The sequence below is a fragment of the Myotis myotis genome, unplaced genomic scaffold (genome assembly GCF_014108235.1).
Source record: "Myotis myotis isolate mMyoMyo1 unplaced genomic scaffold, mMyoMyo1.p scaffold_m19_p_14, whole genome shotgun sequence".
NCBI lineage: Eukaryota > Metazoa > Chordata > Mammalia > Chiroptera > Vespertilionidae > Myotis > Myotis myotis.
In genome coordinates this window covers 25,478,453-25,495,516 of record NW_023416318.1, presented here as the reverse complement: position 1 = coordinate 25,495,516, position 17,064 = coordinate 25,478,453, and the positions used below count along the sequence as shown (strand labels likewise).

At 41.3% G+C, this 17,064-nt stretch overlaps 1 protein-coding gene and 1 non-coding gene across 3 annotated transcripts in view; one reads left to right on the top strand and one right to left on the bottom strand.

Moving 5' to 3' along the window:
• Window positions 1-17,064, top strand: part of ACYP2 (acylphosphatase 2) — a 158,573-nt gene that overhangs the window by 43,022 nt on the left and 98,487 nt on the right. For both annotated transcript variants that reach the window (XM_036334565.1, XM_036334563.1), the window contains one exon: window positions 4,922-4,958. Coding sequence is in view for 1 of the 2 variants with exons in the window: in XM_036334563.1 (XP_036190456.1) it covers window positions 4,922-4,958 (37 nt within the window). In the remaining variant the exon portion in view is untranslated. The remainder of the gene's footprint in view (window positions 1-4,921; window positions 4,959-17,064) is intronic.
• LOC118669561 lies at window positions 2,862-2,993 on the bottom strand. Its single transcript, XR_004972028.1, has one exon. It is a non-coding gene; the product is annotated as a small nucleolar RNA SNORA51 (small nucleolar RNA).

Below are 17,064 nucleotides of genomic sequence, written 5' to 3'. Positions count from 1 at the left end.
GGACATGCATTTATTGGAATAGCCATGTTAGGTGACATAATGAAATTTTATTTTAAATATTCTTATTGGTGTAAAACATTATTTATAATATGTAAAGAGAGCATGAAATATGGCCATGTATCTTTAAAGCAAATCTGGCCAGTTTTATTAGGTAGAAATATATTTCTAATTAAAGAGGCTTTTGTTATTGTTTTATTTTGTGGTAGAAAACAGTTGAGTTAGTGAGAAAAATTAATCAAATGTTGATAGAAGACACACACTAGGGATCAGGAGTAATCTGTTCAACCTTGTCAAAATATCTACAAAATACTTAAAATACAGAAAAGAAATGTGGTATTTAATAGTGTTTTGTTTTGTTTTTAAATCCTCACCTGAGGATATTTTTCCATTGATTTTCAGAGAGAGTGGAAGAGAGAGGGAAAGACAGAGAGAAATATCAATGTGAGAGAAACACAGCAATTGGTTGCCTCTTACACAGGCCTGACCAGGGCCCAGACTAGGGAGGAACCTGCAACCGAGGTAGGTGCCCTTGACCAGAATTGAACCTGGGACCCTTCCGTCCGCAGGCCGACACTCTATCCCTCACACAAACCGTCTAGGCTAATAGTGTTTTTTAAAATTATATATTTTTATTGATTTCAAAGAGGAAGGGGAAGGGAGAGAGAGGTAAAAACATCAATGATGAGAGAGAATAATTTATCGGCTGCCTCCTGCACGCCCCACACTGGGGATTGAGGCCACAACCTGGGCATGTGCCCTAATCAGGAATCGAACTGTAACCTCCTGGTTCATGGGTTGATGCTCAACCACTAAACAACACTGGCAGGGCTGAAATCTTAATATCTCATCCAAAAACACCCTCACAGAAACATTCAGAATAATGTTTGACCAGCCAAGTTGACACATGAAATTAACCATCCAAAGGGATATTCTTCCCATTTTCTCAGAGATTGGATAAGTTTAGGAAATGGCATTGTTAATTTGCCAAAAATGCAGTTCTCTTGACATTTCATATAAATAGAACAGTGTGTACCTGAAAGACTAATTAGGCTATCATAGAGTTAATAATGGGGGTGATTAAGAATAATTTCTAATAATAAAAAGACATATTTACCTCTAGAAAATTCCTTTTTCCTGAACTTTTTACAAAACTAAAGGTTTCAAAATGTCATTCATGTTGACATTTCTCCTTTTTATTAACATTTATATTTTGTGAGTTCCTCATAGCGGATCTTGTGGGTTTTGCATTTTAAAAAGTGTTTTGAATTTAGATTTAACATTTCTTCTTAAATATTCACTAAGGCCCAGAAATGAAAATGTCCCCATATGGAAAATCATACATTTGAACACAAGTTAACCTCTCATTTCTTTACACAAAGGCTGCTTAGTTCTCTATATGTAAGATATTAAACTGTAGGGAACTTATGTAAGTGTAAAAGAGTTCTGAAGAAGATTTGCCAAAGAGATAATAATGGGAGATGAAAAGGGAACTAGGGTTGAGAAAATAGGGGAAGTTCAAAGAGGACTTTAAACGTATCTGAATTATATAAAACATTGATATGAAGAATATAGGCTCTTATCACTTGTGTAATTAGCAATAAAAAATAATATATCTGGTCTGATTCCCTTATTTTTCAGATTGCAGAATGGTGGCTTAGAGAGGTTGAGAGGCTCAAGGAAGGTCACACTGCTAGTCAATGGAAGAGACAGGACTAGAAGCCAGGTCTCCTGACACTCGGTCCCATGCTCTGTCTAAATAATCTATCCAGTCAACAATGCACTAAAAAGATCAAAAATGGCTTGTTTTTCAGACATTGAATACAGAAAATATTAGCTAGTTAGAAGGGTGGTAGATTTTCATGTAGAAACTCAGTTGGAAGTTCTGTTTAATTTCATTTTCTACAACCAGCAGGAAAAAGGAGCAAAGTATGTTGGAGGAAGGACTATGAAGAACTGGTGGGCCTGGAGATGGGTAAGGGAGGGAGGGAAAGAGGGCACAGCAGGCACCTGGTAGGGCTGGAGTCCAGGTGGCACACAGTGAGTGGTCAAATATGGGTCCCCTGTAGTGTGAAAAAGGTAGACTTAGCAGTTGCCTATACTGAGTCCTGAAAGTTGTCTTAATAGTTTTACCTCTGTGAGCATAAAGATCTAATTATTTCTATAAATGATTTCTGTTGAACTCTGAACCTGAATCTAGGTTTTTAGGGTCTTCTAGTTAAGTGTTATTTGGAAATAAAACAGTATTTAATTGTATTAAACACACACACACACATATATATATAAATCAGGGTTACAATAGTATACTTTTCTTTGTATACAAAACTAATACAACCTATCCTCACTTTGAGTTATTTTTAATACACTTATATTCTGGTTTTCTATCTTGTCAAAATTTAAGACACACTTCCACAAAATAGAACATAGTCAAAGCAGAATAAGAGACTTTTTTTTTTTTTTTTTAATATATTTTATTGAGTTTTTACAGAGAGGAAAGGAGAGAGATAGAGAGTTAGAAACATCGATGAGAGAGAAACATCGACCAGCTGCCTCCTGCACACTCCCCACTGGGGATGTGCCCGCAACCCAGGTACATGCCCTTGACCGGAATCGAACCTGGGACCTTTCAGTCCGCAGGCCGACGCTCTATCCACTGAGCCAAACCGGTTTCGGCCAGAATAAGAGACTTTTAGAGTTTCCGAAGTCCTAGAATCACCTAAGCTAACTTAACTCACCTAGGAATTTAAAGGACAAAAGGCCTGTATTTATGACTCCCCTTTCCCACTATAACCTCCTCTGTGAATGCTCCATGAGGGCAAACATGTTTTTCGTTCAACATTTTATTTATTTATTTATTATTTTTTCAATGTCTCCCCATTCACAATACAGACCAGGCAAAGAGCCTGAGCTGAGGCGTATATGGGGTAAGTTTACTCTGCCTCCTATTTCTGTACAGTCAGTGTAAGAACACAGCCTGTGGTAAGCACCAGGAGGCCTTGTTCAACATTTTATCTGAAACTCTGTGCCTGGCACATAATAGGTGCTCAAAAAATATTTGTGCAATGAATGAATCCAAAGGCTAAATGTAGACCTAGTGACAGAGGTTAACAATTCTCAGTGCATGGAATATTGCGGCAAGGCTGCCGGAGGGGCAAATAGTTATCAACAAAAGGCAAAAACCAGCCAATACAAGGAAAAAAGGCTTCTGAGCAGGGAAGTGGTAACTATATAGATAAATGGCTTATGAAGGAAGAGTGACTGGTATCCCAAGGTGTCAGATAAAGTAGAAGCAGAATAGGAATAGAAACCAAGTCTTCTGGCTCCTGGACTAATATTCTTTACAGTGTACCACTTCACTTTCTCTAGAGACTAAGAGACAAGGTCATGACATACAGACTAGGATTGTGTTCAACAAATGACGCCCCCCCCCCCCCCGCCCCTCCCGCCTGTACTCAACCTACTTCAGTAGCATCTCTTCTGCTTTCTGTCTCATCTGTGACACGCACAGGGAAGTTGGTTGTCCTACAAGAGAACTGAGTACTGAAAATAACACTATGGGCCAAAGTGCATAATTGTATCTGTTTCCTATTTATTACCCAGATTTGAGGTAATCATTGTTAGCAAATCCGGACTGAAAGTGGAAGTTCAAATATACCAGTGATTCTCAACCTCCTGGCCCTTTAAATACAGTTCCTCATGTTGTGACCCAACCATAAAATTATTTTCGTTGCTACTTCATAACTGTAATGTTGCTACTGTTATGAATCCTAATGTAAATATCTGATATGCAGGATGGTCTTAGGCAACCCCTGTGAAAGGGTTGTTCAACCGCCAAAGGGGTTGTGACCCACAGGTTGAGAATCGCTGAAGTATACACTTTAGGACAATGCCAGCCATTTGCTTTCTCAGTGAGAAGTAATAGCTTCTATATAAATGTGTATTTATATTATCCTATGTAATAAAACCCTAATATGCAAATCGACTGAACTGTGGAATGACCGATCGCTATGACTCGCACTGACCACCAGGGGGCAGACGCTCAATGCAGGAGCTGCCCCCTGGTGGTCAGTGCGCTCCCACAGGGGGAGCGCTGCTCAGCCAGAAGCCGGACTCACTGCTGGCGAACGCAGCAGTGGTGGTGGGAGCCTTTTCCACCTCCGAGGCAGCGCTAAGGGAGTGGGCCTAAGTCGGCAGTTGGACATCCTCAAGGGGTCTAAGCCAGCAGTCAGACATCCCTGAGGGGTCCCGGACTGGGAGAGGGTGCAGGCTGGGCTGAGCCCTCTCTCCCTCCAGTGCACGAATGTCATGCACCGGGCCTCTAGTATTTAATAGAACCATACAATTATATATATACTAGAAGCCCGTTGCACGAAGATTCACGCAATAGGCCTTCCTTCCCCGGCTGCCGGCACCGGTTTTCCTCTGACACCCGGGACCCAGGCCTTTGGTCCGGCCACAGCGAAGAAGCCAAGCCTCGAGGGTAGGCTTCTCCCCTCCAGCTGCAGCGAGGCTTGGCTTCTCCCCTCTGGCCACAGCAAAGAAGCCAAGCCTCTTCAGTCTTCAGTCTTCAGTCTTCAGTCTTCAGTCTTCCGTCTTCACTCCCGCCGGAGACTTCAGTCTTTGCGCCTTGTATGCAAATTAACCGCCATCTTTGTTGGGTTACTTTGCATAGTCGCTCTGATTGGCTGGTGGATGTAGTGGAGTGACACTAATTTGCATGTTTCTCTTTTATTAGTGTAGATATGAAATTATTTTAAACTCCTGCAGCTTTATTACCTATACAACTTATCTGTATTATCTTGGAGCATCTCTCCCATTGTCCTCTTGAACAGATATTACTTATTTTAGCTATTTAAACATTTTATCATTTTAATTTTTCACTTAAGACATCTTGACAAGCTTTTTCTTTTTTTTTTCCTTTAAGGTGTGCACTTTATTGAACTGGTCTCGTCAGTGTACAGGTAAGCCCTGCTTGGCCACCTCCACACCTCAACCCACTCCCAGGGGGACCTAAAGCCTTCATACATCTCAAGTTGACAAGCTTTTTAACTCATGATGTCAGAAACTAAATTTTGTATTCCACTCCATGATGAGTAGGCAGTAGGCATGTGTTAAATATTTACTGAATAAATAGAGACTTAAAAGTGGAATTTATTGTAGATTCTAAATTCATTTTGCAGTGTTAGAATAAAATATCTCAAACCCAAAATGGTCTTCTAAAATGAAGAGCCTGGCCCTAACCGGTTTGGCTCAGTGGATAGAGCATCGGCCTGCAGACTCAAGGGTCCCGGGTTCGATTCTGGTCAAGGGCATGTACCTTGGTTGTGGCACATCCCCAGTGGGGAGTCTGCAGGAGGCAGCTGATCAATGTTTCTCTCTCATCGATGTTTCTAACTCTCTATCCCTCTCCCTTCCTCTCTGTAAAAAAATCAATAAAATATATTTTAAAAAAATAAAAATAAAATGAAGAGCCTGTCCCAGTTAGAAAGAGATGGAAAGTATATAGTTCTTATTCAATCTTTGCTTCCTGATTTCTGATACTTGACATAGAATTGGGCCCATGTGTGTCCTAGGGAGAATGAATAACCATCTCACCCTTCTCATATCTTCCACTGGACATTGTGGTTTGTCTCCCCAGCCAGGGGGTTTACCTTCACTACCCACAGCCAGGAGGTTCTGGGTGGAGATTGGCCCCATTCCAGTCATTCCATCACCTCGACACTGTGAGTTGTTTAGGTAATCCAAAACTAAACCAACTAATGACTCAGACCGATTTAGGCTAATCACTAGGCGCGTCTGTTTACAAAGGTTTTTAATTGTCCTGAGAGAACAATAGAAAGCTAGGTGTCACTGATCTTCTAGATGAGCGTTGAAACTGCTGCAGTCATTTTGTGACAATGAGGAAGCCAGCATTAGGATGATGCTCTTACCATAGATGTCAGAGCAGAGAAAAGGAAAGAAAAGAAGTCTTTGGTGATATTGTTGAACCTCTGTCAAGTGAGTCCCATCAAAAAACTTTTGAAATCTGACCAGGTTTAGATTTGGAGTGGCTTAAACCTTATACAATTTCGAGAGTTCTCTTTATGAAAAAGAACACAAGATTACAAATGCAAAATTAAGTTCAAATGTGAATATTTCAATAGAATGAGAAATCACACCAAACCATGAATTTTGAAAAGCTGAAAAATGTCACAAATATCCCCAAATCAGCAATATTTTTTTGTTTATTACCTGCCTATCACATTTTTATAGTTCTTTCCTCCTACTTTTTGGGATGCATTTTCTTTGATGTCCTCTTCATAAGAAAGTAGCATTAGAGAGATTTTGTATTATTGTAGAGAATCCAGTATTTCCCCTCCCATGGTTGATCAAAATTTGTGTTATTTTGATAACTGCCGGGAGCTGGTCCATCCTTGCTGTTTCAATAGACCTGGCATATATGGCATACTGTTCTTAATATGTTTGCTCACCTTCTTGGCACTATGTGTTTTAACCTAGGTCACCTCTCCGAGAAAGGTTGTTTCCCCAGGTAGGGATTTTCCCCTGAAGTTAGGGAGGGAATAAAACCCCTTAACTAAGTGCCAGGTGGGTAATTAATCACTTTAACTACGAACAATCATGCTTAAGCTACATAATCTTTACTCCCTGGAATGGAGATAAGAAACGCCCTAACCTTTGGAATAGAGATTGATAGGATCGGAATCAACTGGTATAAATACAGATGTAACAAGACAACAGGAGAGAGAACCTACACAGAACCTAGACACAGAACCTAGACACAGAACCTACACAGAACCTAGAGACAGAAGAACTTCACTGGAGAGAACATGGCAAAAGATCCTGGACAGAAACTGGCGACAGAACCTAGAGACAGAACCTAGAGATAGAACCTGGCTACAGAACCTGGATAGAACATGGCAAGAGAACCTGACTAGAACCTGGTGACTGAACCTGGCTGGAGAACCTGGACAGAACCTGGCTGGAGATCCAAACCAGAACTTCGCTGGAGATCCTGAACAGAACTTCGCTGGAGATCCTGAACAGAACTTGGCTGGAGATCCTGGCTAGAGATCCTGGCTAGGCTGCTGATCAGCTGAACGCTGTCTCCGTGTCATTCCTTCTTCGCCGACTCCATCCACACCTTTGGGGACCCCTGGACCTGCTGGGGTTGGACCCCAGCAGATAACTTTAAAAAGTTTATTTTAGTTTTACAGTATGCTTGTAATGCCATGCAAATTGTGCGGATTTGTCAATTTGGAAAATTTTGTCACATTTCATATGTGATTTTAAGATTTCAGGACATTTCAAAATTTTTTGAACAATGATACTTTAAATCTTTTTTTTAAAAAAATCCTCACCGGAGGATATTTTTTCCATTGATTTCTAGAGTGAATGGAAGGGAGGGATGTAGGAGCGGGAAGGGGGGAGAGGGGGAGCCGGTGGTGGGGGAGAGAAACAGGGAGGGAGAGAGAGAGAAACATTAATGTGAGAGAGACACATGGATTGGTTGCCTCCCACACTCGTCCCTACTGGGGCTGGGGAACCCGCAACTGAGATACAAGTGCCCTTGACTGGGAATGGAACCCGTGACCAACCACTAAAGATTTCCCCCACACCTTACGTTTATAAGGACCATCTGCAGTATGTGCTATCTTGTGTATCTGAAGGGTTTGGAGCCACATGAAAGCTTTCCCACATTCCTTACATTTATGTTTTCTCTCCATTGTGATTTCTTTCATGATTTTTAAAACACTGGAGATAAACCAAGGCTCTGCCACATACGTTGCATTTATATGGCTTCTCTCCATATTTCTGATACTCTGTCCAGTGTTACAGCTGGTGTGCCTTGGATGGGGTGAATGAGGCATGAAGACTTGTCCACACACGCTGTATTCCCATGGTTTTACTCCAGGAAGAGTTTTCTTCTTCAGATTGAGATCTGAAACAAGGCTGCAGTTTTCTCCACATTGATAGCCTTTTCCACTTCACAGCCTCTCTATCATATGACTTGTGTTGAGGCCAGGTTCTTGAAGTGTTCCCGCATCACAGTTCTCTAGAGCAGCAGTTCTCAACCTGTGGGTCGCGACCCCTTTGGGGGTCGAACGACCCTTTCACAGGGGTCGCCTAAGACCATCGGAAACACGTATATAATTACATATTGTTTTTGTGATTAATCACTATGCTTTAATTATGTTCAATTTGTAACAATGAAATTGGGGGTCACCACAACATGAGGAACTGTATTAAAGGGTTGCGGCATTGGGAAGGTTGAGAACCACTGCTCTAGAGTTTCTTCTTGGAAGGACCCAGTAAAACTCACTCCTCCAGGGTGAAGTTCACAGCCACAGCCTCAAAGGCCACTGAGTCCATTTCCAGGTTCCCTGGGCCTCACTGAGTCCTTCCTACGGTTCCCATGACCAGTGTATCAAGCTGGCCTTTCATGTCTTTAAGCTTGTTTTATATAGTTTGTCATCTGAATCTAGATGAAATTTCCTGGTACTGACACACTTTCAGTAATTGAGTTATGGGTTAACAATCCTCATCTTGTAGGCAAAACCTAGTTCCTATGGAGGACTGATAAGTAATCACTATCTTCCCAAGGAAATTATGGAGGGAACTAGAAGCTCCCATGATGTGTTGTCAAGGCAACCACTGCCCATGCCTTCCCAGCATCAGAATCTGTTCCTATGGTTATTGCAGCTAAAGCAAATGTTAGTCTGCCACCACAAGCCAGGGATCAATTTGAGAATGATGCCTCTCTTGACGACTAATCAATGAGTGCATTAACTAATCAATGAGGGCATTAGCTTCCCAGACAGAGACCACAGCAATGGCAAGCCATGTGCAGCTAATGCATTATCTTCTTTCTCCATTATGTTTGAAGTTCTGATGGCAGGACACCTGCTTTCTTTGTTCAATTACATTTATTTGTGAGCCATAAAGATTTTAAATCCCATAGCTGACCCAGAATGTTCAACTGGGCAAGTCTCAGTGGGTTGTTACTTTCAAGAGAAATGAAAAGTCCTAAGTGTATAGAGAACAGCTATTGGTGGAATGGTCAGTAGTAAACAGAGTGGTAGGAAGGAGTAGTGGTGACTCCAGGAGAATGAAAAGAATCAAACACATGTCATGGAGAATGACTTTCTCCACAAGAAGCTGACATGAGGCTCCAGGGTCCTGCCGATAACTGTAGACCTCTTCCCTCCCGCCCCTTAAAAAGGGGGCACAATATGGTCTCACAAACTTCTGGAGTCTGCACAAAACCACCTTTAAGAAACTAAAAATAAAAAATAAATTCTACATTCTAGGTGTAAGGTGGACCTGATGAATTAGGATCCCCGACTGTAAAAGTACTAGAATGGTTTATATGCCAGCATCCTTAAGAGCCTGGAGAATATATCCATTAAAGACTGCCTGTGTAACAATTAGATCCAAAAATTATGATTTGTTTTATCTCTTAAAAATAATTTAGGTTTGATTTTCTTCTTACAGGTATGCTAAAACTGCAAGTAAAAAGCACATCACTTAACCACGAATTTTGATTATTCTTAACCATTTAATATTACTTATTAGGAAAGGAATACTTTAAGAATCAGCAAAAATGGGCTCCAGTTTCTGGGGACGTCATCACACCATCAGTTGCTTGTCTTGCACTGCCCTCTTCCTCCCAGTTGAGTCCAGCCAGAACAACAAAGGACCCTGGAGGCTGGTGCTCAGAGAATCCCTCGTTGGGAACATTTAAATATGGACACTATATTAGATGACACTATTAAATTTATGTCAATTTTTAAAGATTTAATAGTATTGTGATTATGTAGATGAATGTTCCAATTTTTAAATGAGGAATATGGAATTAAAAAAAAATTTAGTTAGTTAATCCTCAGCTGAGGATATATTCCCCATTGATTTTTAGACAGAGTGGATGTAAGGGGGAGAGATAGAGAGAGAAACTTTGATGTGAGAGAGACACATTGATTGGTTGCCTCTCACTCTGGGATCGAGCCTGCAACTGAGGTACGTGCCCTTGACCGTAATCGAACTTGGGACCCTAAAGTTCATGGACCAAGGCTCCAACCACTGAGCCAAACCCACGAGGGCCAATTTGCTCATATTTTGTTTAGGATTTTTGCATCTATGCTCATCAAAGATATTGATGTATAATTTTCTTTTTTTGTGATGTCCTTGCCTGTTTTTTGTATCAGGGTAATGTTGGCCTCATAAAATGAGTTAGGAAGCATTCCTTCCTCTTCAATTTTTTGGAAGAGGTTGAGAGTGATTGGTATTAAGTCATCTTTGAATATTTGGTAGTATTCACCAGTGAAGCCATCTGGTTCTGGACTTTTGTTTTGGGGGAGGTTTTTGATTATTGTTTCAATTTCAGTACTAGTGATGTGTTTATTTAGGGTTTCCAATTCTTCATGGTTCAGTGTAGGAAGGGTGTATGCATCTAGGAATTTGTCCATTTCTCCTAGGTTATTCAATTTGGTGACGTTTAGCCTTTCCCAGTATTTTTGTATAACCCTTTGTATTTCTTTGGTGTTCATTACAACTTCTCCTCCTTCATTTCTGATTTTATTTATTTGAGGCTTCTCTCTATTAGTGAGTCTGGCTAGAGGTTGGCCAATTTTGTTTATTTTTTCAAAGAATGCCCTACTCTGCTCACTTCAGGAACAAAATGTTCATTCTCCAATTGCCAGAAGTACTGGCTGCTCACAGCTTACCTCTGAGTCCTTTTTCTGGAATTGTTCTCAGCTGACAAGATATCCTTTGCCTAATTTTGTTCCTCAGCTTGCATATACCTGGCTGATGGTAAGGTATAAAGGCCCAGAAACCCTTGTTTCATTTCAGGACAACTGTGGAGGGCTTTCCCAGCCCAGAGCTTCTAGGGTGGGCTGAGGCGTCTGTGTCAAGTGCACACCAGGTCAACTCCTCCCACAGCTCAACCCTGGGCTTTCACTGTTCCAGGGTTGTTCCCAAAGCCTCCTGCACGCAAGTCTTTGCCTCAGAGTCGCTGTCCTGAGGAACCTAACTTAAGACATTAGGTCAATTCAAATAGCTGAATCCTCCCCTTTTATGGTAGAAAATCAGCAGATAATATCTAAAGGTGATCAGACCACTATGTAACAATGTGAAAATATTATCTAAAGTTATACAGATAACCACCAGAATTAAAACTGGAAATAATGAAAAAGGGTGTCCTTGTATAGAGCCTGGGGATTGATTAGTTGGAGATGTATGTTTCCTGCTAAGATTTTTCTGAACTACCTGATTTACTATCATGTGCAATATTACTTTGATTCGAATATAATTTTAACATGAAATGACTCTTAGAAACAACTAATTATGGAGAGATAGTGGAGTGAGGCAGAGGGGTAATAATGTCTTCAGAAGATGTGGTCTTGAATTTGGATGTTGTCTGTATCTGGTTAATCTGGTGAAGATCACTTATTTTTTCAGAGCCTTCATTTTCTCACGTAATAAGGTGGAATAATAATGTTGAAATAAAAGTCACTTAAAATTATTGTAAGGTATAAATAAAATAATGAAAGTGAAGGTGCTTAGCAATGCTATAAAGAGCCATGTTAGGTGGAAGATATACCTGTTAGAGTCACTAGCAATGTACAGGAGAACACAAAAGAGCAGTAGGTTCTAGCTGTGGATGAAAAGACTTCGTGAATGGTTATTTGAAGTCGGCCCCAAGAAGAAAGAGGGATTTTGATAGGGAGAGGAGGAGGAGTGAGGAAGAAGGAGATTTAATTTAATTTACTTAAAAAAAATTCTTTTATCAAAGTAATCCATGGACATAATTTACAAGCAACAATTCAGAAGGGTTTATAATCTCCTTCAAGTCTTTGTTCAAATGTCACATTTTCAATGAGCCCTTCCCAGACACCATGCTATTTAAAACTGTGACCTTGGCCTCACTCCTGCTCCTGCTTACCCTGCTTTCTTCTTTCCTCAAAGCACTTATTAACTTCTAACACATTAAAACTTATTTATTATGTCCATGGTTTATTTTTCCTTTCCCCTGACTGGAATGTGAACTCCACTAGGTCACAGGGCCTCACACATTGCGGGGTCTCAATAAATATTCATTCAGTAAATATAAAATGTAAAATAATCTTCTTGGCACTATTGCACCCCACTCTATCTCACTCCTCAGAGGAACCTGCTTAATAAAATAAAAACAAGACAGTATATTATTTTGGAAGTTTTCAAGCATACATAAAAGTGGAGAGGAGGATCCAGTGAACCCCATGAACCCAGCTTCCACAGTTATCAACATTTGGCCAGCCCTGTTTCTCTATCCCCCTACATTCCGGGGGTGGGAAGGATTGGCATTTCAGTATTTTAAAAACAAATCCCAGACATTATGCTAGTTTACCTAGAAATACTTAACTGCAAAAGATATTTTAAAATCTAACTTCCATGCTATTATTATATCAAAATGAATTTTATTTTCTTTTTTTTTTTATTGCTTAAAGTATTACAAAGAGTATTACATATGTTTCCTTCCCCCTCCGCTTGACATTCCCTCGGCCTCCCCTACACCCCAGTGTCTTGTGTCCATTGGTTATGCTTATATGCATGCATACAAGTCCTTCAGTTGATCTCTTACCCCCCCCCCCCCCGCTCCCCAACCCTCCCCAGCCTTCTCACTGTAGTTTGACAGTCTGTTCAATGCTGCTCTGCCTCTATCTATTTTTGTTCATCAGTTTATAATGGTCTTTATTATCCATAAATGAGTGAGAGCATGTGGTATTTTTCTTTCATTGACTGGCTTATTTCACTTAGCATAATGCTCTCCAGTTCCATCCATGCTGTTGCAGATGGTAAGAATTCCGTCTTTTTTACAGCAGCATAGTATTCCATTGTATAGATCAGGGGTCCTCAAACTACAGCCCGCGGGCCACATGCAAATACAAATACTACATTTGTTCCCATTTTGGTTTTTTTACTTCAAAATAAGATATGTGCAGTGTGCATAGGAATTTGTTCATAATTTTTTATTTATTTTTATTGCTTAAAGTATTACAAAGGGTATTACATATGTGTCTTTTTCTTTTTCCTCCGCCCTTGACTATCCCCTGGCCTCCCCCACCCCCCAGCATCCCATGTCCATTGGTTATGCATATATGCATGCATACAAGTCCTTCGGTTGATCTCTTATACCCCTCCCTCCTGCCCCCCAACTTTCCCCGGCCTTCCCACTGCATTTTGACAATCTGTTCGAGGCAGCTCTGCCTCTGTATCTATTACTGTTCAAAAGTTTATAATGGTCTCTATTATCCATGAATGAGTGAGATCATGTGGTATTTTTCCTTCATTGACTGGCTTATTTCACTTAGCATAATGCTCTCTAGTTCCATCCATGCTGTTGCAAATGGTAGGAGTTCCTTCTTTTTTACAGCAGCATAGTATTCCATCGTGTAGATGTACCACAGTTTTCTAATCCATTCATCTACTGATGGGCACTTAGGCTGTTTCCAGATCTTAACTATGGTGAATTTTGCTGCTATGAACATATGGGTGCATATATCCTTTCTGATTGGTGTTTCTGGTTTCCTGGGATATATTCCTAGAAGTGGGATCACAGGGTCAAATGGGAGTTCCATTTTTAACTTTTTGAGGAAACTCCATACTGTCCTCCATAGTGGCTGCACCAGTCTGCATTCCCACCAGCAGTGCATGAGTGTTCCCTTTTCTCTGCATCCTCTCCAGCACTTGTCATTTGTTGATTTGTTGATGATAGCCATTCTGACAGGTGTGAGATGGTACCTCATTGTTGTTTTGATTTGCATCTCTCAGATGATTAGTGACTTTGAGCATGTTTTCATATGTCTCTTGGCTTTCTGAATGTCCTCTTTTGAAAAGTGTCTATTTAGGTCCTTTGCCCATTTTTTGATTGGATTGTTTATCTTCCTTTTGTTAAGTTGTATGAGTTCCCTATAAATCAAAATGAATTTTCTTATATTGTCTTATATCCAGTTCATGATCAAAATTTTCTGAATGTTTCAAAATTGTTCTAATAAGGACCCCAAATAAAGTTTCCACATTGAATTCAGTTGTTTTCTCTCCTAAGTGTTATTTACTCTGTAACTCACGCCTCCCCCTCCCCCCCTACTCGCCTCCATCCCATGCCATTGATTAGCTAGAGAAATTAGGTCAGTTGTCTTGTGGAATGTCCCATATTCTAGATTTGACTGATTGCTTCCTCATGGTGTCTTTTTAACTTATTCTCCAGAGGAAACTACTTTAACAGTTTCTGTTTTTAGATCTTTTTGTGATTAACTTGAAATCTCTAAATGTATTGTTTCTTGATTTAGATAACATGATGGTTGCAAATTTAGCTATCTTGCTCTGCCTCCTTCCTCCCAAGATAATTTTGTCACTAATCTCTGCTTTCTCTTCCAGTCGCCTCTTTGATTTCAGACAATATCCTTGAACCTGTATCTGCTGTTCCACCAACCAAGAGAGCATCTCTTGCTGAGGACATTTGTGCTCAGCTGGTCCCCTTCACCTTCTCTTCTCCCCTTTTACTTCCCAATCTTTGTCAGCGGCAACTTTTGTTTTAAGTGTTCTAGGTGGATAACATATTCTTTTCTGTAATCACAATTTAATCTTCTGTGATTTGCCTAAGAGTTTATTATAAAACTGTAAAACAATTTAAATGACCACTTACATGAACATGGCTTTCCAGATTCAGTTCACTGTAGAGCCAAAAATTACCCGTTGGTTTCCTCTTTGCCGGGGTTCTTGTCCCAGCATCAAGAAGGGTTCAGGAATCTGGAAAAGGCTGTGCGTAGATGACATAGGAATCCAGAGACTAATAAAGAGTCTGGAGACGAGATATAATTTTGAAAGGCATTGGGGGTCAGAGGACCTTCAGCTAAAGGAAATGAAGACTACCTCCTTATCTAGGACCCTTGCTTTTATTAACACAACTAGAGGCCTGGTGCATGAAATTCATGCATGGGGGTGGGGGTGTCCCTCAGCCTGGCCTTTGCCCTCTCTAATCTGGGACCCCTTGGGGGATGTCTGACTGCCAGTCTAAACCAGCAGTCAGACATCCCTCTCACAATCCAGGACCGCTGACTCCTAACTGCTTGCCTGCCTGCCTGCCAGCCTGATCGCCTCCTAACTGCTCCCTTGCCGATCAGATTGATGCCTAACTGCTTCCCTGCCAGCCTGGTCCGCCCCCCACCAACTTCTCTACCCTGCTGGCCTGATCGCCCCCAACTGCCCTCCCCTGCCAGCCTGAATGCCCACAACTGCCCTCCCCTGCTGGCCTGATTGCCCCAAACTGCCCTCCCCTGCTGGCCTGACCACCCACAACAGCCCTCCCTTTCTGGCCTGATTGCTCACAACTGCCCTCTCCTGCTGCGACCCGCCTCTTCTGTGCAAGGTGGCAGAGACGCCAGGACCAGTCTCCTCCACACCACGCAGAGCTGCAGGACCCCCAGGCCTCACCTCCACTGTGTGCGCAGCCATATTGTGATGGACATCTTATGATGGCTATTTTGTGATGGCCATCTTGTGAGGACGTAAAGGCGTGACGCCACCTAGGCTATTATTAGTATAGATTGGTTCTAAGGCAAGGTGGAGATAATACACTTCAAAGGGTAAGGTTTCAAAGGGTACAGAAGCATTGTCAGTTTGGGGGAATTAGCTTACGGTTGTTCAGGTGTTTGGCCAGTAGGAGGCACTAACATGTAGATTAAGATGCCCTTTAACTGTCTGGCAGCCACAATCAGTTTCCTATTCAGGTTTGGGGAAATGCCTTTAGCCATTCCCAACAGGTGATTATATGTGTGACTTAACCCTGTTGAGTCCCCAAGTTTCATCAACCTTTTGATGAAACTCTTGAAATTATGACATTCTGGAATTGGTCTACGGCACTCTTTATGGGGTCAGTGTTAGAACCCCTGTGCTGGTCACAGAAGTATGTCTCTTGCATTACATAGAAAGAGATCCTCATTTTTTCCACTCTACCAATTGTACAAACCATGTCACATTTTAACTTGCTTTCTATTTGGTCTATGTCAGGAATGATATATGAAACTGTGGTTTGATTTGACCATTCCAGCCTCAACCTATTCATAAGGGACTACTTTTTGAACAATGATGGAGGAACAGACCAATGTTTTCAAAATGTAAAAAATAGTCCCAATGAATGGGAAATGCATCTGGAACAGTATTTAAACCACATCATGGAAGCCTTAAATATCATGCCATGAAGCTTGGACTTTGTAGATTCTAGGGGGCTCTTGAGGATTTTTAAGGAGTGTAAGGTACTTGGGCCTAATCCTTCTTGGAAGTTATCTCCTGAAAAGGGTGACCTTCCATGTGGGAAGAGCTCAGGAGATTTATCTCAGTGCAGTGGCAGATGCAATGGCGTGAGCACACTCCGCCTGTACAAGCTTCCTCGGCACACCAGGAAGTGGCAGTGCCCGCCTGAGCAAACCTCCTAGAGCCACTACATAGTACCCTGATCTTTCCTACTATTGGCTGCCCTAAGGATTGTGTAAACTTCTGATTGATCAAGAATGTTATATATGTTGCTGCGCTTACACAATAAACTTAGATCTGTGTCACTTAGTCTCCGGAGTTGTGCATGCCTCGTTAGGGCTCCATCGTCCTCACCCCCGAGGGACCCCCTGCTTCACTTCCAGGGCAAGGTAACTCCAGAGTAACATAGTGCTCACCACATCAGGGAGCTATGTGGCCAGAGGGCTATGTGAATACTATGTATTCACCATTATAGCTATCTTGCCCTAAACACCCCGTGTTCTATTTATTTATCCTTCTTTCCCTTCTCCAAGTAATTTTTAAGGCTTTTGAGATCTACAGTCAAAGTGCTTTACAAAATGTTTGTATCCAAATACCAGCAATGTGTGAGAGTCCCCATTTTGGCACAACATCAGTAATACTGGATATTATTATTTTTTATTTTAGGGAACTTGATATCTCATTCCTGTTAGGACAAATACAACTAAGATAGGACTCTTAGTTACATGCCAGAGATTTAATACAAGCCAGCTTAAGCAAAATATGGGACTTACTGTC